This window comes from Pongo pygmaeus, chromosome 19, assembly GCF_028885625.2.
Source record: "Pongo pygmaeus isolate AG05252 chromosome 19, NHGRI_mPonPyg2-v2.0_pri, whole genome shotgun sequence".
In the NCBI taxonomy this organism is placed as follows: Eukaryota; Metazoa; Chordata; class Mammalia; order Primates; family Hominidae; genus Pongo; species Pongo pygmaeus.
Window position 1 is genome coordinate 80,107,520 of NC_072392.2, and position 22,794 is coordinate 80,130,313.

A 22,794-nucleotide genomic window follows, 5' to 3' on the forward strand; every position below is an offset into this window, starting at 1 on the left:
TTAATGGCAAATTATTTACAGGACCATTTAAATGCCTAAATTTTATTTAAGGCAGTGGGTGTCAAAGTATGGTCCCAAGACCAGCAACATCAATATCAGCTGGAAACTCGTTAGAAATGAAAATTGACAGGCCCCACCCCACAGCTGCTGAATCAGAAAATCTGGGAGTGGGGACCCATGATCTGTTTTAAGAAGGCTCCCTGCTGATTCTAATTCATGCTCAAGGTTAAGAACAACTGATTTAAGGAGTCACATATTTAGCTTTCTCGCCTAGAAAGAACTTTATAGTAAGGCAGCTCAGTTACTATATACAGTTAATAGCAAACCTTGCCTGACATACTCAGAAGCTGAAATATCCACCCACACAAAATGAAAATCTACTTTGACCTGTTTTCCAGGTTAAATGATCTTGGGTGTTTTGGTTTCACTCATGACCACAAATTCCCATGAAAAACTGAAAGAATAGAATCCTGGGGAAAAACTAACAGGATACTTTTTATGTGTACCAAGACACAAGTAAGGAAATATTCTTACAGAATTTATTCACAGGAGATGGGATCAAAATCTTAATTATTAACATCATCCTATGGGATGCTAGAATAATACTTAGAATTTTTTACTTTACTTTTGGCTGTTTAAAATTTATTGAGCACCAACAGTGTGGGACTGAAGTACCTTACAGAACACTGATAACATAATATTTGTCTTTAAGTCCTTTTTTTTTTTTTTTTTTTGCAGACAGGGTCTCATTTTGTTGCCAGAGTGCAGTGGCATCATCATGGCCACTGCAGCCTTGACCTCCCAAGCTCAAGGGATTCTCCTGCCTTGGCCTTCCAAAGCGTTGGGACTACAGGCACATGCCACCATACTTGGCTAATTAAAAACATATTTTTTTGTAGAGATGAGGTCTCACTATATTGCCCAGGCTGGTCTCAAACTCCTGGGCTCAAGCAATCCTTCCACCTTTACCTCCCAAAGTACTGGAATTACAAGTGTGAGCTACAGTGCCTGGCCTGAGTCTTAAATTCCTATCATAATGTACATTTTTTGAGCATAATACAATACATGACATCATTAAGAGATTACGTGAACATAGACTGAGAACTTTTATGGTGAAATCTTGGGAGATTCACTATGTTTTATTTACGTCTTGGTAACTGCTGACTAAATGTCTGGATGAAAATAGAGGATCTTAAGTAAAATGAGATGAAAAGCTATATGTCAAGCCACACTTGTAATCCTTTAACTCTTGGCTTCGGTAGTCCAAATTCTACAGTAACAGAGCCATCTAATGACCACTGGGACCAATTACAAGCAGATTGCCTGGGAATTACTCAATTTTCACAATGATATAATGGAACCATAACGTATGCTCTGCAAATAAGCCATTTAAAAATCATTTCTAATTGGTTTTATAATACAATATATTTATGGAAGTATATATTCCTAATTTGTTTTAGTTTGATTAAAACATGCAAGGAGGCAGTCTTAGAAGCTTGTGATTAGGGTTAAGTATATCATTACATAAAAATTTAAAAATCTACTTAATGTGGCTACCTAAGAATGGTTTGTATGTGAAAAGAAAATGAAGAGGTCAGGAACATGACTGCCTTCCTTGAGGCTGCTAATGTTATAATGAAGCCCCTCCAACTCCTTGCATAAAGGAAACGCTTTCATCGGCTATGTATTTTCTGACACATCAAAGATCGCTCACAGAAAGCACCATTTAGAAAATGTAGGAGGCTTTAAACAAAATGTCCATTTTAAATTATTCTTTAGCAGTGTCCCCAATAAGAACTTGTAAGGAAAAAGTTTTACAATTGATTTCATTTTAGTATAGTAATTGGATTTTCCAGTGACTCATACAGAATTGGCTTGATTCTTTGGAGAGATCACAGTGATGATGTGTAAATATCACTTTGGTGGCCAATGGAAATACTTCGTTAAGAAATTGGAAAAAAATGTTGATGGGTGTGTGCTGGACTTTGCCTTTCCTGACCCTTACACTCACCATTGTGACAGAGATTGCTGATTGTGCCCAGTATGTGTTCTCCTTCTCACATAATATTAGAACTTCTGCTGTTTAGTTGGGCACATGGTTGCCCAGAATAAATATTATTCTTTTATTACTAATAAGCAAATTTAGTAAAGTTGCTAGATACAAAGAGCATGCAAAAATCTTGTAGCTACATGTGCCATGTCCATCTCATAGACAATGAGATGTAAATGAAAGAGGTGTATGCAACTTCCAGTAAATGCTGTTTAAGGGAAGGAACATACTTTTCTCCATTTCCTTCATCTTGCAGGTGGGAATGCAGAGTTAATACCTAGAAGTTAAGTAGTCCTCATAGCTCAATATGTGACCTTAGGGATTGTATTATTTTATTTATTTTTGAATTTTTTTTAAGGAGGTAAGGTCTTGCTATGTTGCCCAAGTTGGACTCGAACTGCTGGGTTGAAGCAATCCTCCCACCTCAACCTCCCCAAGTAGCTGGGACTACAGGTGCATGCCACCGCACCGAGTGGGGATTGTATTAGTTATCTGTTGCTGCATAAGAAATTACTCCACAGTTTAGTAGCTTAAAACAACAAACATTATCTTGCTGTTTCTGTGGTCAGGAATTTAGGAATGGCTTAGCTGGGTGGTTCTGGCTCAGAGACTCTCATGAGGTTGGAGTCAAACTGTTGGCCAGGGCTGTAGTCGGTTGAAGGCTAAAAAGGGCTGGAGAATCCTTTTCTAAGATGGCTTACTCACATGGCTGTTGGCAGGAGGCATCAATTCCATGCTGGCTATTGGCAATAGGCCTTAGTTCCTCACCACTTGGACATCTCTATAGGACTGCTTGAGTGTCTGCATGACATGTCAGCTAGTTTTTCCCAGAGGGAGTAATCCAAGAGAGAACAGGGAGGAAGCCACAAGTTTTTTTATGACTTAGTTTTGTAAGTGTCACACCATAATTTCTGCCATACACTATTCATTAGAAGTAGCTCACTAAATCCAGCCAACATTCAAGAGGAGGGAAATAGATGCCACCTCTTGAAGGGAGGAGCATTGTGTACAGAATCATTGCCCCCCAAAGACAGCCACATCCCCATCTCCAGAACCTGTGAATATGTTACCTTACGTGGAACAGACAACTTTGTTGACATAATTAATGATCTTTAGATGAGGCAATCATCCTGGGTTATCTGGGGAGGCTCAATGTAATCGCAAGTGTCCTTACAAGAGGGGGTCAGGGCTGGGCTTAGTGGCTCATGCCTGTAATCCCAGGACTTTGGGAGGCTGAGGTAGTTGGATCACTTAAGGCCATGAGTTTGAGACCAGCCTGGCCAACATGGCGAAACCCTGTCTCTACTAAAAATACAAAAAAATTAGTTGGGCGTGGTGGCACCCACCTGTAATCCCAACTACTTGTGAGGCCAAGGCATGAGAATCGCTTGAACCCAGGAGGCAAAGGTTACAGTGAGCCGAGATTGTGCCACAGAACTCCAGCCTGAATGACAGAGTAATACTCTGTCTCAAAAAAAAAAAAAAAAAAAGGAGAGGGAGTTAGGAGGGCCAGAGTGAGAGTGAATGGAAGTGGGTCAGACTGATATGGCCATAAGTCAAGGAATGTATACAGCCCATAGAAGTTGGAAAAGGCAAAGAATGGATTCTCCTCCACAGCCTCAATAAGAAATGCAGCCTTTGATTTTAACACTGTAGGGCTCATTTTGTACTTCTGGCCTCCAGAAATTTGGGATAATAAATTTGTGCTATTTAAGCCACTAAGTTTGTGGTAATTTGTTACCACAGCATAGGAAATGAATACAAATATCAAAGTGTTTGTGGACATATTTTAAGACTACCTCAGGCCACCCTCTGGTCACAAATTATTTATAGTTCTCCCACATGCAAAATAAACTTACCCCTTCTAAGGCCCCAGAGTCTTATCCCATTATAGCATCAGTTCAAAGTTCAGAATTTTATCCTCTACTTAAGTCCAGGGAAGATGAGACTTCTTGGGTGTAATTCCTTAAATGCAGCTACTCAAGTACATGCCTTTCAATCTGAAGTTCTGCGAACAAAAAGAAAAAGGTCATATGCTCCTTTCCCCACAGCAACCAATTTAAAACAGCAGGGGCAGGGAGATAACTGCTATAGACACTCCTGTTCCAACACGTGGAAAACAAGGTGCACGGAAGTCACTGGTTCATAGTAATTCTGAAATCCATTTGAGTACAGGTTTGCAGTTCTACATTCAAAGCCTGGGAATAACTCCCTATGGCTTTCGGTTCCACCCTCTGGGCTCTTGGTTTTATCCTCTAAGTCATCCTTTTTTGTGTGAAAGGGAGATGTGTTTGGACCTAAATAGTTTTCTTAGCCTGCTTCCTGTTTGTAGAAATGTGTTTGTAGAAAGGGTCCAAAGGCCCCTTTCCTTTTTGTACCCTTTTTCAGCTCAAGCTGACAGTATTTCTGACAATACAATTCTCTTAAAACAATTTTTGAATCTACTGTGAATCTTACTGGGTTTTAGTCCAGGAGACAAAAGCCATGGCAGCAAATACCTTTGAGATATGTCTTTTTCTACCTTGGGCTTCTGCTGAAGGACAAAGACCTTAAGTTTCTTAGAAGTCCTATTGTTTGAATGAGAGGACCTGTGAGCCATACTCTTAAAATCTTTTTTCTGAGACAGAGTCTTACTCTGTCACCCAGGCTGGAGTGCAGTGGCGAGATCTTGGGTCACCGCAATCTCCGCCTCCCGGGTTCAAGCAATTCTCCAGCCTCAGCCTCCCGAGTAGCTGGAATATTACAGGCACCTGCTACCACGCTCGGCTAATTTTTTTGTATTTTTGTAGAGATGAGATTTCACCATGTTGGCCAGGCTGGTCTCCAACTCCTGACCTCAGGTGATCCACCCGCCTCGGCCTCTCAAAGTGTTGGGATTACAGGCGTGAGCCACTGCACCCAGCCACTCTTAAAATCTTTAGAGTCTTTTGCCTGATTGAACAGTACTCTGAGGTACCATCCTTAAACACAACAGGCGTGGGGAGTGGGAAAGCGGGGGATGGAGGGTGGATTGAGGGGTATTTACAAAAATAAAAGACATGGTCTCAGCACTCAGATATTTCAGAATCTTTGGGGAGATAAACTATATACATTTAAAAAGCACTAAAGAATTACAGGTCATATCCCTAATGAGTATAGATACAAAAATCCTCAACAAAATACTAGCATACTGACTTCAACAATACATTCAAAGAATAATTCACCATGATCTAGTGGGATTTATCCCTGGGATGCAAGTATGGTTCAACATATGGGAATCTATAAATGTGATACACCACATAAACAAAAATCATATGATAATTTCAATAGATACATAAAAAGCATTTGACGAAATTGAACATCCTTTCATGATGAAAATTCTCAACAAATTAGGTATAGAAGGAACGTACCTCAACACAATAAAGGTCATATATGACAAGCCTACAGCTAACATTCTCAACAGTGAAAAGTTGAAGGCATTCCCTTTAAGATCAGGAACAAGAAAAGGATGCCCACTCTTACTGCTTTTTTTTTTTTTTTTCAACATAGCACTGGAAGTTCTAGTCAGAATAATTAAGCAAGAGAAATAAAAGGCATCTTAATAGGAAAGGAAGCATTGGAATTTTCTCTTTGTTGATAATATGATCTTATATATAGAAAACTCAAAAGATTCCACCAAAAAAACTGTTAGAACTAATAAAGTCAGTAAAATTGCTGTACACAGTCAACACACAAAAATCAGCAGCATTTCTAGATGCCAACAACAAATCCAAAAAAGAAATTAAGAAAATAATTCTACTTACATTAGCTAAAACCAAAACTGAAACAAAAACATGTAAATTTAACCAAGAAAATGAAAGATCTTTATACTAAAAACTAAAAAACACTGAGGAAAGAATTGGAAAAAACACAAATAAACGAAAAGACATCCCGTGTTCTTGGATTGCAATAATTAATATAATTAAAATGCCCATGCTACTCAAAGTGATCTATAGATTCAATGCAATTCCTATCAAAATTCCAGAGTTATTTTTCATGGAAATAAAAAAATCCTAAAATTCATATGGAACCGTAAAAGATCCCAAATAACCAAAGCAATCTTGAGCAAAAAGAACAAAGCTGGGCCAGGTGCGGTGGCTCATGCCTGTAATCCCAGTACTTTGGGAGGCCGAGGCGGGCAGATCATGAGGTCAGGAATTCAAGACCAGCCTGGCCAACATGGTAAAAAAACCCCGTCTCTACTAATAATACAAAAAAATTAGCCAGGCGTGGTGGTGCACGCCCCTAGTCCCAGCTACTCGGGAGGCTGAGGCAGGAAAATCACTTGAACCCAAGAGGCGGAGGTTGCAGTGAGCCGAGATTGTGCCACTCCACTCCAGCCTGAGAGACAGAGCCAGACTCCACCTCAAAAATAAAAAAAAACAAAGCTGAAGGCATCACAGTACCTGACTTTAAAATAAACGACAAAGTTACAGTAATCAAAACAGCATGGTATTCCATAAAAACAGATACATTGTCCAATAGTACATACCAGAGAGTCCAGAATTTACAGACAATTGAATTTTGATAAGGAGCCAAGAACACTCAATGGGGAAAGGAATCTCTTTGATAAAAACTGTTGGGAAACCGCATATCCATGTGTGGAAAAATGAAATTGGACACTTATCTCACACTGTACACAAAAGTCAAAATGGATTAAAGACTTACATGTAAGACTGGAACTACTAGAAGAAAACATAGGGGGAAAGCTACTAGAAGAAAAAATAGAAGAAAACAGGGGGAAAGCTCCACTACATTGGTCTGGGCACTGTTTTGGACATGACCTCAAAAACACAGGCGAGAAAACAAAAAATAAACACATGGGATTACATGAAACTAAAAACTTCTAGACATCAAAGGAAACAGTTAACAGAGTGAAGAGACAACCCACTGAATGGGAGAAAATATTTACTAATTATACATCTGACAAGGGGTTAAAATCCAAGATATACAAGAAACTCAGTAGCAAGAAAGCAAATAACCTGATTTTAAAAATAGGCAAATAATCTGAACACTTCTTTTTTAAATTTTTTTTGTAGAGATGAGGCCTCACTATGTTGCCCAGGCTGGTCTCAGACTCTTGGGCTCAAGTGGTCCTCCCATCTTGGCCTCCCAAAGTGCTGAGATTATGGGTGTGAGCCACCATGCCCTGCCTGACACAGCCATTCGTAAAAGACATACAAATGGCCAACAGGTTTGTGAAAAAAAAATCACTATTATTAGGGAAATGCAAAATAAAATTACAATATCACCTCATACCTGTTAGCATGGCTATTAAGCTGGGTGTGGTGACTCCCACCTGTAATCTCAGTACTTTGGGAGGCTGAGGTGGGCATTGACTTGAGGGTCAGCAGTTTGAGACCAGCCTGGCCAACATGGTGAAACGCCATCTCTACTAAAAATACAGAAATTAGCAAAGTGTGGAGGCACATGCTTGTAATCCCAGCTACTTGGGAGGCTGAGGCAGGAAGATCGCTTGAACCCAGGAATGGAGGTTGCAGTGATTTGAGATTGCACCACTGCACTCCAGCCTGGGCAACAGAGTGATTCCATCTCAAAAAAAAAAAAAAAAGAATGACTATTATCAAAATGATGAAAAAATGTGTTGGTGAGGATGTGGAGAAAACTTTTACACTGTTGGTGTTATTACAGCCATTATGGAAAACTATATGGAGGTTTCCCAAAAAATTAAAAATAGAACTACCATATGATCCAGCGATGCTATTTCTGGGCATATACTGAGTAACTGAAATCAGTATATCAAAGACTTATTTGCACTTCCATGTTCATTTCAGCATTATGCACAATCGCTGAGATAATGGAATCAACCTGTGTCCATCGATGGATGAATGGATAAAGAAAATGTAGTAAACATATACAATGGATACTGTTCAGCCTTAAAAAAGAATTTCTGTCATTTGTGACAACATGAATGAACTTGGAGGACATACTAAGTGAAAAAAGCCAGGCACAGAAAGACACATACCACATGATCTCACTTATATGTGGAATCTTAAAAAGTCAAACTCATAGAAGTAGATAGTAGAATAGTGGCTAGAGGCTGGGAAGGGACGGGGCGGGTAGGAGATGCAGGATGGGGAGATGCTGTTCAAAGGGTACAAGGTTCAGTCAGACAAAAGCAACAAGTTTCTGAGATCTATTGCATAGTGTGGTGACTATAGCTAATAATAATATATCGTATATCTCAAAACTGCCAAGAGTAAATTTCAAATGTCTCACCATAAAAAACGTTAAATGAGGTGATAGATATGTTAAGCTTGACTTAGTCGTTCCACATTGTATACATATATTAAAATATCACATTGTACCCCATTAAATATTTACAATTATGATTTGTATATATATTTAATAATAAAAATCAAAATAAAATATTAAAGAATGTCTACAAAGCAAGGTTTAAGATGTAAATGAACACAGTAGTATCACGGAAGGGATTAAATATTGTAACATTTATTGAGCACTACGTATATATTTTTGAATTCCCACAACCCTGGAAGAATGAGAAAATCGAGACTCAGAGAGCGTAAGTATTTTGCCCAACTGCATACAATAAATACATAGGAAAAACAAACACACAGAAGAAAACCAAACCAATCAAAGTATCTCTTTCAAAAGGAAACCACAGTCTCCTGAAAGGCAACCCGAGACAAATTTCAGCAAAGCCGTGGGACATATGGCCTTCGAGCTGCCGTCCATTATTGAGTAGCAGAAGCCAAGAAGGATGGAATGTTTTGGAAGAAAGGGGTCGGGGGTCGGGGTGTTCAAAGGATGGACCGAAGATAAGATTGAAGTGGGGTCAGACCATGGCGGGACAGCGCACCGGAGGATGAACAGCGATTAGGGAAGAGTGGCGAGCGGGTGGCAAGGACGGAGGGCGGAATCCAGGCCGGGGTTGCGGGAGGAAAGCGCACGGACAGGAGCCCCCGCCGCTCGAAAGCAGCGCCCGGCGGCTTGCCTCGTGAGGTCACAGCCCCTTATGAGGTGGGGCAGGCCGGCGCGGCCGCAGCGCCTTCCAGTCAGCGCGGAGGCGGTGTTGAGTTCAGCCGCTCCCCACGGCTCCTGAGCCCCTGGGCGGTGGCGGTGGCCGTGGCAGCACCAGCTCGACGGCGGAGAGGGCCCTGGGCCCGCTCCGCTCGGGGCGCTCGGTGGGCGGAGCGTTGGGCTCGGTCAGGTGACCGCGGGGGCGGGGCCGCGCTGCGCGGGAGCCTGGGAAGGCTGCAGAGCTAGAGCAGCGCCGCCCGAGGGGCCGCAGGGGCTGACCGCAGAGAGCGCAGGGGCCTCGAGCCAAGAGGAAGGGAGGGCGGCTCGGGCCGGTAGTGGGACCCTTGGGGGACAGAGGTGGGGAAGGGAGTTGAGACACGCTGAGGAATTGGGAGGGGAGCCTTCGAGGTGGAGGGTGGAGAATGCAGTAGGGTGCGAGGGAGGAAGAACAGTGGTGGGGCTGGGTGAAGGAAGGTTCCAGAAAGGAACAATGAGGGGACCGAGTGGGACAAAGGGGCAGAGTGAAGGGTGACTGGGACTGATCAGGTGGTTCCTCAGAAATGGTGGTTGTTGTAGAAGGCTGGCTGTCGCGGGGGTGGGGTCACTTCCCTGCTCCTTCAGCGGGAGGCGGAGACCTCTATTAGGGCACTCATTTCCATCCTGCGGGTCGTTCACTTGCTAGCTCACAGGTCCTCTTTCTTCCTGTAGAAGTCATTGGCTTCATAAGAGCAGGGTCTATGGGAAGCCTCCTCAGCGTGGGTTCTTGGAAGAGGTGGAGGTTCGTTCACGCCACGTTTGTTACGCAAATATGAAAACAGGGTGACGAAAGTTTGAACGTTCATGAATGGCAGTAGCTGCAATGGAGTTGTGTATGCAGTTGGTATTAATGACGTTTTCGTCTCTCTGGCGAGAGAAAAGCGAGCGAGTCGGGCGGCTTGTGAGGGAAATGTGGCATGAGAGGAAAGAGGAAGGTATTTTGTGAAAGGATGTCTTACAGAGTCATGCTTCAGTGAAGACGCCTTTGTTTTTCTCATCTTAAACCCTCACAGCCCCATTTTCCTCTCAGCGACTACCTTATTTCTCTTAACAACATAACTCCTTGAAAGAGCCTACCCAACTGGCTGGGTTCAATTTCTTTACCCCGTTCTCTCTTGTACTCACTCTGAGGACATTGTCTCCTTACCACCCCACCCAGATGGCTCCTTTCAAGGTTGTCAGTGTCCTCCGTGTTGTGAAACCTAGCGAACTATTCAGTACTGATCTTAGCCCCCTACCCCCCGACTTTTTTTTTTAAATTTTTTTTTTGAGACAAGGTCTCACTCTGTCGCCCAGGCTGGAGTGCAGTGGTGCAATCATAGCCCACTGCAGCTTCAAACTCCTGGGCTCAAAAGATCCTCCTGGCTCAGTCTTGGGAGTAGCTGGGACTAAGGTTGCCATGTCCAGCTAATTAAAAAAAAAATTCTGTAGAGGTGGGAGTTTCACTGTTGCCCAGGCTGGTCTCGAACTCCTGGCCTTAAGCGGCCCTCGTGCTTAGAACCCCACCCCACCCCCACATCAAAGTGTTGGGATTACCTGCATAAGCCACCATGCACAGCCTGATTGCTCACTCTTGAAGTACTTTCTTCACTTGGCATTCAGGAACCCAGACCTACCTGATTTCCCTCCTCACAGTAACCAGAGTGATCCTTTCAGAAAGAACTTCAGATTATGTAATCCTTCTCCTCAGAACTCTTCCAATGCTTGTCACTCCTTCAGAGTACAAGCCACAGTTCTTACTGTCATCTAGGGATCCTCCATGATCTGCCACTTTCACTTAGCCTCTCTGATCTCTCCTGCTTCAGCCTCCTGGGGCCTTCCCACTATTCCTTGAACATTCTTCTTGCCTCGGGGCTTTTGTACTTACTTTTCTTTCTGGCTGAAATGCTCTTCCCTAAGATATTAATCAGCTCCCTACTTCAGTTCCTGCAGGTCTGTACTCAAAAGTCCCCTCTCAGTAAGGTCTTCCTTGGCCACCCATTCTGTTCCCTGCATCTCTTCCCCTAATACTACATTTCATATTCCCCTCCCTGCTTTACTTTTTTTTTGTACTTATTGCAGGTAACATATGATATGTTTTATTTTTCTATTTTATCATTTCACTCCCTGACTAGAATGTAAGCTTTATGAGGGCAGATTTTATATATATCATTGGTATATCCCTAGAGCCTGGGAGAGAACCTAGTGCATACTAAGCATGCAGACATATACGTTGAATTCATGGATAGAAAGGTGAATGGATAGATGACTGGAGAAAAGGGATACGACTCCCTCCATTTCTCTTGATTTGTTCCTGCAAGTTCACCGATAGAAGATAGGATTGAAATAGTTGAGAAACAATTATATTGTCAGAGTTACAGGGAATAGACTTTCTAAGTTAATTTTTTCTTTTAAGTTTGGAGAGGCTTATGCGGTACCTGACTCATCCAGCAAATTAAGACCTGCCAACTTTTTGATAATCTGGTCAATAAATTACAGAACGATTGTTCCTTTCAAGCTTTGTTCAAAACGTGTCAACTCTGCTTAATTAAGCACTTTGATGATTTAAGAACTCTTGGTGAGTAGCTTAGTAGGAAGGGAATTTGTTCATTCATCTCTCTCTCCCTCTCTTTTCCCCTCCCTGCATACCATTCCTCCTTTCCTCTACTCTTTCCTTCATTATATATATACCATTGTATTTGATACTGTGAGAAATAATTTTAAGAATGATAAGTTACCAGTCCCAGTTCTTTATAAATTTAGGCTATAGTTGGTATAGGAGCTATACATATGAAAAATACAAATACAAGGCAAATGATTAATGTCAGTTAAATAGTGAAGACAAGAATAGTGAAGGCAGTAAGTGCTATGCACAGTAGTTTAGAGGTAAATATTGAACTGGTTGGAGAAGATCTAGAAGAGATTACATAGGATGGGTTACTGGGGAGACCTGCATAGATTTCTAATATTTTCTGAGATGGGTATTTTCAATGTGGTTCTATTTTATTTTAACATATTTTGATTTCCAGGAATGTTGGACATATCACTTTGAAAAATAATGACTATTAACATATTTCAGAAATAAATAAAAATGATTTTAAGTACTCTGTCTTCATTAGAATATTAATACTTGCAGTTAAACTTTACAAGAAAAAGACTGATGATTATAACTAGCAATGTAATGTAATATAGCTACTAGCACTGTGATAAATAGCTCATCAAATGTAACTCAGATGTGAGTTGAAAATGTGAAAATTTGAGGAATTTCTAAGTGTTGGTTATCACATTTGCATAATGTGAAAGTCTTTGGTTTGAAGTGAGGCTACACCATCTTTTCTTTCTTTCTTTTCTTTTCTTTTCTTTTTTTTTTTTTGATACAGTCTTGCACCCAGGTTGGAGTGCAGTGGCGCGATCTTGGCCCACTGCAACCTCTGCCTCCTGGGTTCAAGCAGTTCTTTGCCTCAGCCTCCTGAGTAGCTGGGATTATAGACGCGTGCCACCACACTCGGCTAATTTTTGTATTTTTAGTAGAGACGGGGTTTCATCATCTTTGCCAGGCTCGTCTTGAACTCCCGACCTCGTGATCCACGTGCCTTGGCCTCTTAAAGTGCTGGGATTACAGGTGTGAGTCATCATACCTGACATTTTTTTTTTTTTTTTTTTTTTGAGACAGTCTCGCTTTATATCCCAGGCTGGAGTGCAGTGGTGCAATCTTGGCTGACTGCAATCTCCACCTCCCAGATTCAAGCGATTCTGCCTCAGCCTCCTGAGTATCTGGGATTATAGGCACATGCCACCACGTCCAACTAATTGATTTGTATTTTTATTAGAGACGGGGTTTCACCATATTGGCCAGGATGGTCTCAATCTCTTGACCTCGTGATCTGCCCACCTTGGCCTCCCATAGTGCTGGGATTACAGACGTGAACCACTGCGCCCAGCCTACACCATCTTTTATTTGCAGTAGCATTGTTTTGAGAGGCAATGTTCTATGGGACTGAAGACCACAGGCTTGGAGTTAAATTGTCTGAATTCAAATTCTGTCTCTACTATTTGCTGGCTGTGTGATCTTGGGAAACTTGATTCCTTCAAGTCTTTATCATAATATTTAGCACACAGTAAGCGTTCAGTAACATGAGTGATTACTACAGTCTTAGCAGTTCTGCTTCTCAGGGTTTATTTAAATAAACAGATGTAATTGGATTTCTCAGCTTTGTATGCCATTTGAAACTGGATTTCTCATACCACAAAAGGTAAAGTTAAGGAATTGGATGATCTGTGATTTATAGTCTACTAATTGCTTTTTCAAGTGTTTGCCCACATATCTGTGTTGGTGAAATGTTGTGTATCATACCCCAAGTCAGTGTTACATTGAAGAGATAACTTCAGGTAGGTAAATATAATTGCTTAAGTGTCCTAAACAAGCATATGATTTTTTCTTTCTCTTTTTTTGGCAGGAAATCCTTTTGTATTATTGCTCATTCATACTTGTTCATCAAAGCCTGGAGTCCTTAAGGACAGAATTTACCTCTAAACAGAAAGATGGAAACTAAAGTACATTTATTCTGCCAGGTATTTATTTAAAACAGTTTCTAAAGATTTCTTCTTTCTTCTTTTTAAAATTAGTTTACATTACCTCATATTCATAATCAGTAAGCAAATTCATAGAGTAATAGTTATAAGGAACCTGGCTGAGTAACTGAGATGACTTTTGAGTCATTTTAGTGAACATGTATTGAACTCCTATCCCAACAACCCATATAATACTGAGAGATCTTCTGTGGTGTATGATGAGAGTATTTTGGTGGGATACAGACCTGGATAATTTTTGTGGAGATCAAAAGGGTTAAACTTACATGAGAGGTTGTAGATAATGTAATTAATGATGTGAGAGTATAACCAAAAAATAATGTAGAGGACATCAAATTTCTTTAGCCCTCTTATCTGTACTTCAGAGTTTTATGGCCTTCTGTCTTTTTAGATGCCTCCGCCTTTTTTTGCTAGTATTGTGTCAAATAAGACAAATTTTTTCAAATAAAAACAAATCTGGACTTAGTAAGCAGAGACTTTATTCAAAATAATTATTGCAAGGGAAAAAAGGGACTACTGAAATTGGAAGAGGAGGAGGACTATTGCAATGGAAAGAATGCTGTGACCGTAAGATCTGCAGGTGTCTCAAGGGTTGGGCAGAAGTTTTCTTTTATAGAGAGACGCTGGAAAGAACCAGGTGTGGGGAAATGGGATGAAATAGTAGAACGATTAGATAAATAGACTGGAGAGTATTTCATCATGAAGTGAGTCTATTTTATTCTGATTATCACTGGGGATAAAACAATTCAGCTAATAATTTATGACAAAAAGAAAGGGAATTTTGAGGGGGTGTGTCTGGCATTGTCATAAGTAAACAAGGGGGGCATTCCAGAGTCTTACCTAAGTCATATGGGGAGGGGTGGTTTGTAGTAAGCCATTTTCCAGAACACAAAAGGGTGGGGGGATTCCTTTAACCCTCGCTGTTTTCTGGGAGTTTAAGGCTCAAGTGAAATTCAGCATTGTCAATTGAGAGTCCTAATCTTTTAAATTTATCCTTTTAACAGATCTGACGCTACTGTGTAAAACATGTACCTATACTATAGTCTGAAAGATAATCTCAGAGACTCTTGAAAAGTGCTGAGATATGTACTTTATATCATATATATTTAAAGTTTACCTTTTTATACCTACTACTTTGTTGATTTTGCCCTTATAAACTGATTTTGAAGATGAATTCTTAAAAATTAATATTAAAGTATCATACCAGTTTGTTTTCCTTAGACTGTATAATTTATACTTCCCAGATGGCTCACCTTTTCCTACAGTGTTTCTGAGATTCTTTTCTTCTTCTGTGTCAAAAGCTTCTACTCTTTGTTTTCATTCACTTGGCCTTTGGTAACAGATTTTTCTGTCTTTTTAGATTTCCTACCCCCTTTCCCCCTCAGCTTTCTATTTTGAGTCATTTTTTTCAATCTCTTTAGGAATCCTTTCATCATTTGTAATACACATCTCATCAAGGCAGCAAATCGAATTGCCTTTTTGAAACAATTTAAAGGTATGCCTTTGTTATAAGACAAATGATGCAGATTCTAAAAGTCACTGAAATCGTTCTGTTAATTTCCATCCTGTGGAAATAGAGATTCTCTCTAAACTTCCTTGGTAATCTTTATAAATTGTCTGTGTAATCTTCAGGGTCACCTTTGGGTTCAAAGACTCAGGACTAATGCACCTTTGATCGACTGGATGCCGCCAGTTGTCTTAAGCAAACAGCCAAATTTCAGGATAGAATATTTCCAACTGCATTCTTCTTTTTCTAAACATGTTTATTGTCACTAAACTCTGTTTCTTTTTGGGGGGGCGTGGGGAGAGGTGTCTACTTAGAAGCAATATAGCTTCTTTTTTTTTAAAATATAGGCTTTGTTTTTTGTTATTTTATTTTTTGTAGAGAAAGATATTTATTTATTTAATATTTTTTATTTCAATAGCTTCAGGGGTACAAGTGGTTTTTGGTTACATGGCTGAATTATACAGTGGTGAAGTCTGGGCTTTCAGTGTACCTGTTACCTGAATAGTGTACATTGTACCCAACAGGTAGTTTTTCATCCTTCACTTCCCTGCCCCGTCTCCACTTCTGAATCTCTAGCACTCTATATGCCTTTTTGGATCCATAGCTTAGCTCCCATTTGTAAATGAGAATATGCGGTATTTGGTTTTTTTGTTCCTGAGTTACTTCACTTAGGATAATGGCCTCCAGTTTCATCCAAGTTGCTGCAAAAGACATTATTTTGTTCTTTTTTATGGATGAGTAGTATTCCGTAGTATATATACCACATTTTCTTTAACCTCTCATCAGTTGATGGGCACTTAGGTTGGTTCCATACCTTTGGTATTGTGAATTGTGTTGAGATAAACATATATGTGTAGGTTTTTTTTTTTGATATAATAACTTTTTTTTCCCTTTGGGTAGATACCCAGTAGTGGGATTGCAGGATTGAGTGATAGATCTACCTTTATTTCTTTGAGAAATCTCCATACTGTTTTCTGTGGAAATTATACTAATTTACATCATCCCATCTGCACCAACATTTATTGTTTTTTGACTTTTTAATAATGGTCATTCTGGCTGGGGTAAGGTGATATCTTATTGTGGTTTTAATTTGCATTTCCCTGGTGATAGGTGATGTTGAGCATTTTTCATATATTTGTTGACCATTTGTATATCTTCTTTTGAGAAATATCTGTTCATGTTATTTTCCCACTTTTTAATGGGAGTACTTTTTTTTTTGGCTGCTGATTTGTTTGAATTCCTTGTAAATTCTGGTTATTAGTCCTTTGTTGGATGTATAGTTTGCAAATATTTTCTCCCATTCTGTTGGTTGTCTGTTTACTGTGTTGATTATTATTTTTGCTGTGCAAGAGCTTCTGAATTTAATTAGGTCTCATTTATTTATTTTTGTTTTTGTTGCATTTGCTTTTGGGGTCATAGTCATAAATTCTTCGCCTAAGCCAGTGTCCAAAAGAGTTTTTCCTAGGTAGTCTTCTAGAATTTTTATGGTTTCAGGTCTTAAATATGTAGACTTTTTTTTTAGAGCAGTTTTAGGTTCATAAAAAAAATGAGCAGAAAATACAGAGTTACCGTATACCTACTGCCCCTATACATGCACAGCTTACCCTGCTATCAACATCCTGTACCAGAGTGGTACATTTGTTGTAATTGGTGAACCAACATTGGCACATCATTATCACTCAAAGTCCATAGTTTACATTAGAGTTCACGTTTGTTGTCCATTCTATGAGTTTGAACCAATGTATTATGACATATAGTCATCATTATAGTATCATACAGCATAATCACATTGCCCTAAAATCCTCTGTGCTCTAGCTATTTACTTCTCCTTCCCCCATCCCCTGGCAAACACTGATTTTTTACTGTCTCCATAGTTTTGCCTTTTCCAGAATGTTATATAGTTGGAGTTATACAATATGGATCCATTCAGGTCGGGCTTTTTTCACTTAATGTGCATTTAAAGTTTTTAAATGTATTTTCAAGGCTGGATAGCTCACTTCTTTGTAGCACTAAATAATATCCCATTCTCTACATTTAACACAGTTTATTTATTAATTACTGAAGGACATCTTGATTGCTTTCAAGTTTTGGCAATTATGAGTACAGCTGCTATAAACATCCAATTGTAGGTTTTTATGTGGAAATAAAGTTTCAACTTGTTTGAGTAAATACCAACAAGTGCAATAGTTGGATTGTATGGTAAAAGTATGTTTAATTTTGTAAGAAACTGCCAAACTGTCTTCCAAAGTGGTTGTACCATTTTGCATTCCCATCAGCAATGATGAGAGTTCTTGCTTCACATCCTTGCCAGCATTTGTTGTTGTCAGGGTTTTGGATTATTGCCATTCTTTTTTCTTAATTGAGTTTTTTATTATTATTTTAGATTGACAAATAATAATTGTGTGTATTTTTGGGGCATAATGCAGTATTTTGATCTATGTGTACATTATAGAAATATTTAATCTAGCTATTAACATAATCATTACCAACTTATTTTTTTGTGGTAAGAACATAAAAAATATTTTAGTGATTTTGAAGTATATATTATTTACTAACAATGTTCACCAATGCATTAGATCACTAAAACTTGTTCCTCCAGTCTAACTGAAACTCTGTACCCTTTGATCAATGTCTTCCCATTCCCCATCCCTCTTCCTCCCCCAAACCTCTCCACCCCCCAGCCTCTGATAACCATCTTTCTACTCCCTGTTTCTATGAGAACAACATTTTTAGATTTCACATGTAAGTGAGATCATACAGTGTTTGTCTTTCTGTGCCTGGCTTATTTTACTTAGCATAATGTCTTCCAGTTCTATCCATGTTATGGTGAATGACAGAGTTTCCTTCTTTTTAAAGGCTGTATAGTATTCATTTGTATATGTTCACCACATTTTCTTTATGTATTCATTTGTTGATGGACACTTAGATTACTTTTATATCTTGGCTATTGTGAATAATGCTGAAATGAATATGGGAGTGCAGATATCTCTTCAACATATTAATTTCAATTCCTTTGGATATATACCCAGAAGTGGGATTGCTGGATCACATGGTAATTCTGTTTTTAGTTTTTGAGGAACCTCCATACTGTTTTCTAGAATGGCTGTACTAACATTCATACCAACAGTGTGCAGATGTTCCCTTTTCTCCACATCCTTGCCAACACTTGTTATCCTTTGTCTTTTTGATAATAGCTATTCTAACAGAATAGCTAACAGAATATCAGAATAGTGTGAGATGATATCTCATTGCAGTTTTATTTTGCATTTCCCTAATAATTAGTGATATTGAGCATTTTTTCACAAACCTATAGGCCATTCGTATGTCTTCTTTTGAGAATGTCTGTTCAGATCCTTCACACATTTTTTAATTGGATAGTTTGTTTTCTTGCTTGAGTTGAGTTCCTTATGTAATTTGGGTATAAATCCTTTATCGCCTTAACAGATGTAAGGTTTGCAAATATTTTCTCCCCTTCTGTGGGTTGTTTCTCCCCTGTTGATTGTTTCCCTTGCTGTACAGAAGCTTTTTAGTTTCATATAATCCCATTTTCCATTTTTGCTTTTGTTGCCTGTGCTTATAGAGTCTTATCCAACAAATCATTCCCCAGACCGATGTGGTAGAGCTTTTCCCCTATCTTCTTGTAACTTTAAAAGTTTAGGTCTTGTGTTTAAATCTTTAATGCATTTTAAATTGATTTTTGTATATGGTGTGAGATAATGTCCCAATTTCATTTTTCTGCAAAAGGATATCCAGTTTTCCCAATGCCGTTTATTGAAGAGACTGTTCTTTCCCCATTGTGCGTACTTGGCACCTTTGTTGAAAATCAGCTGACTGTAAATATTTGGAAAATTTCTAGGCTTTCTATCCTGTCCTGTTGATTTGTGTGTCTGTTTTTATGCCAGTAACGTTCTGTTTTGATTACTATAGCTTTATCATCTGTTTTGAAATTAGGAAGTGTGATGCCTCCAACTTTGCTCTTTTTGCTTAAGATTGCTTTGGCTATATGGGGTGTTTTCTGTTTCCATATGAATGTTAGGATTTTTTTATTTCTGTGAAAAATGACATCAGGATTTTGAGAGGAATTACATTGAATCTGTAGATAACATTGGAAAGTATGGACATTTAAACAATATTAATTTTTTGAATCCATGAATTTGGGCTATTTTCTCATTTATTTATGTCTTCTTCAGTTTCTTTTATCAAAGTTTTATATTTTTTTTGGTTAAAATTTCATCATTCTAACAGGTATGTAATGGTATTTCCTTTTAATTTGCAGTTCCCTAATCCCAGTATAATGTTGAGCCTCTTTTCGTATCATTATTTACCATGTTTCTGTATATCTTCTTTGGTGAGGTGTCTGTTCAAGTCTTTAGCTCATTTTAAAATTGATTTCTTTTTTATTATGTTTTAAGAGTTCTTTGTATATTTTGGATAACAGTTCTTTATGAGATATGTCTTTTGAAAACATTTTCTCCCAGTCTGTGACTTGTCCTTTCATTGTCTTGATATGGTGTCTTTCACAGAGCAGAAGCTTTTAATTTAAATGAAGTTTAACTTATCGATTATTTCTTTCATGGATCATGGCTTTGGTTTGTATCTAAAATCGAGTTAATTTTTATAATAAAAATACTGCTGTGCAAAGAGTATGATAAACTTTTGTACCTTGCTTGGCAAAGAGTATGATAAACTTTTGTACCTTGATGCCTTAAGAGCTAGATCCAGGCTGGGAGAGGTAGCTCATGCCTATAATCCTAGCACTTTGGGAGGCTGAGGTGGGAGGACTGCTTGAGCTCAGAAGTTCGAGACCAGCCTTGGCAATGTAGAGAGACCTCATCTCTACAAATAATAAAAAATTAGCCAGGTGTGATAGTGCATGTCTGTGGTCTCTGCTTCTCAGGAGGCTGAGGTGGGAGAATTGCTTGAGCCTGGGAGGTCAAGGCTGCAGTGAGCCATGATTGCACCACCGGACTCCACCCTAGGCAACCAAAAGAGACCCTGTCTCAAAAAAAGAAAAAGTGCTAGATGTAATAACTGTTAGACATGTTCATAAATAATGTTCATTTTATAGCTGTATAATGCACTAAGGATAATTGGAGTTTAATAGAGTATGTACTGAATCTGGAAAAATAATACATTAGTGAGTAAAACCTTTTTCAACAAAATTCTCTTTGGTAGCACTATTTGAGAAAGAATATCGGTCTAAAATGAATGATTGACCCAGAATGTCATATTTAATATGTATGTGCAAAGAGGACATGCTTGATTGTGGCTCTTATATTCCCCAGGCAGAGGAAAATATTGACTTATTAGATGATGGCTCTAATTCTTTTGCAACTGACTTGCCATCAGGAAATATTAACCACAAGAAATACATCAAGTTTTCTAAAACAATAGAGAAGAAAATTTCACCAGAAATTAGGAGTTTGAGCCCAGAATATAAAAAAATGTAAGTTAAAAACTCTGAACTTACTTTATTGAATTATACTTTTGCAAGTTAACAGTGCCAAAATGTAGCTGTGGCTTATGTGTTCTCATAATGTACCATGTGTATAGGATCATGCATATTTGTGGTCATTCTTTCAGTAGCATAATCTTAACTCCTAAATAGCTGTTCTTACATTTTTTCTGACTTCTCTCACAGCCATGTGGAAGTCTATAGGCTTCCATGTTGTCTAAGTCGGTTCTCACATTGTTATAAAGAACTACTTGAGACTACGTAATTTATAAAGAAAAGAGGTTTAATTGCTCATGGTTCTGCAGACTTTGCAGGAAGTGAGGCTGGGGAAGCCTCAGGAAACTTAGAATCCTGGTGGAAGGGGAATGGGGAGCAAGCATATCTTCACAAGGCCAGCAGGAGAGAGAGTGAAGAGGGAAGTGCCACATACTTTTAAACAAACAGATCTCATGAGAACTCACTCAGTATCATGAGAACAACAAGTGGGAAATCTGCCCCCATGATCCAATCACTTCCTACCAGGTCTCTCCCCCAATACTGGGGATTACAATTCAACATGAGATTTAGGTAGGGACACAAAGTCAAACTATATCACATGTGGAAGCCTATAAGGAAGCTATAAGCTAACTGGAATCATAGGATTCTAGTTAGAGGAGAACAATTATCCATATGTCTGTTAAGTTTGTCTTAAAGAGAATTTAAGAAGGAAACAGAAGGTTCTTTCCTCTAGGCTTGGCTTTGTGCCTTCCATGAAATTAAGATATTTGAATAGTTTTTCTTTTTTTTTTTTTGAGATGGAGTCTCACTCTGTCACCCAGGCTGGAGTGCAGTGAGTGGCGCAGCCATGGCTCACTGCAACCTCCACCTCCTGGGTTCAAGTGATTCTTCTGCTTCAGCCTCCCAAGTAGCTGGGACTACAGGCGTGCGCCATCATCACACTCGGCTATTTTTTTTTTTTCTGAAACGGAGTCTCGCTGTGTTGCCCAGGCTGGAGTGCAGTGGCACGATCTTGGCTCACTGCAAGCTCCGCCTCCCGGGTTCAAGCCATTCTCCTGCCTCAGCCTCCCGAGTAGCTGGGATTATAGGCCACCACCACCATGCCTGGCTAATTTTTTGTACTTTTAGTAGAGACGGGGTTTCACCATGTTAGCCATGATGGTCTCGATCTCCTGACCTCATGATCTGCCCGCTTCTGCCTCCCAAAGTGTGGGGATTACAGGCGTGAGCCACCGCACCTGGCCAGTTTTTTTTTTTTTTTTTTTTGTATTTTTAGTAGAGACGAGATTTCACCATATTGGCTAGGCTGGTCTTGAACTCCTGACCTCATGATCTGCCCGCCTGAGCCTCCCAAAGTGCTGGGATTACAGGCGTGAGCCACTGCGCCCGGCCAAGCTATTTGAATCTTTTAGCAGTTCTTCCTTGTATACTGCATTGCCTGGTTGCCTTTTGTTAGTCATAGAAGTTCTAGCATTTTAAATGCATGTAGGAGAAATACTCAATCTGTATTTATTATTTATAAAATGACTAAAAAATAAAAAAAAAATCTAAAAGCCTCTGGGAAAATATTCAGAGCTTATGTCACTTTATCTTTAACTAAATGCTCATCTTACCTGTTGGTGAAACTGGAAATTACCTACACATTGTGATTGGAGAGGTACCTAAATAAAAATCTCCTCTACCTTCCAGAAATCTGTATTTCACTTTTATTTAATTTAACATTTTCACCACTACTCCTGTTTGTTAGATGGCAAAAGATGAAGCAATTATTTCTAGAAGACTACAATAAAGCTTGTTACCTAGGAAGAAAAGGAAGGTCGTGGGAGCATCCTTTTACCTTCTTCCATTAGCTTTCTTCAAGATAGGTTAGCACTGTGGGAAGCACATGCCTCAAAAGAATGGGGTACAGTGCATGTTTTCCCTTGTAAGTGGGAGCTAAACAATGGCTACACATGGACATACAGAGTAGAATAATAGACATTGGGACTACAAAAGGTAGGAGGAGGGGTGAGGGTTGAATTTGGTGATGGGTACACTGAAAGCCTAAACTCACCACAATGCCTATGTGCATGTAGGAAAGAAATCTGCACTTGTACCCTCTAAATATATAAAAACAAAAAAAATTTAAAAATGGGGTACAGGACAAATGTTTTTACTTAT

General features: G+C 39.3%; 2 protein-coding genes across 2 annotated transcripts in view; both read left to right on the forward strand.

Moving 5' to 3' along the window:
• The window catches only part of ITGB3 (integrin subunit beta 3), a 69,249-nt gene extending 60,758 nt beyond the window's left edge, over positions 1 to 8,491 (forward strand). The window contains exon 15 of the mRNA XM_054458904.2: positions 7,864 to 8,491. Within this exon, the coding sequence (XP_054314879.1) occupies positions 7,864 to 7,887 (24 nt within the window). The 3' untranslated portion in view covers positions 7,888 to 8,491. The remainder of the gene's footprint in view (positions 1 to 7,863) is intronic.
• A 576-nt stretch (positions 8,492 to 9,067) lies between these two features.
• The window catches only part of LOC129017919 (EF-hand calcium-binding domain-containing protein 3), a 535,384-nt gene continuing 521,657 nt past the window's right edge, over positions 9,068 to 22,794 (forward strand). Inside the window, exons 1-4 of the mRNA XM_054458898.1 lie at positions 9,068 to 9,260; positions 11,502 to 11,663; positions 13,543 to 13,657; positions 20,468 to 20,628. Coding sequence (XP_054314873.1) covers positions 13,628 to 13,657; positions 20,468 to 20,628 — 191 coding nt within the window. The 5' untranslated portion in view covers positions 9,068 to 9,260; positions 11,502 to 11,663; positions 13,543 to 13,627. The remainder of the gene's footprint in view (positions 9,261 to 11,501; positions 11,664 to 13,542; positions 13,658 to 20,467; positions 20,629 to 22,794) is intronic.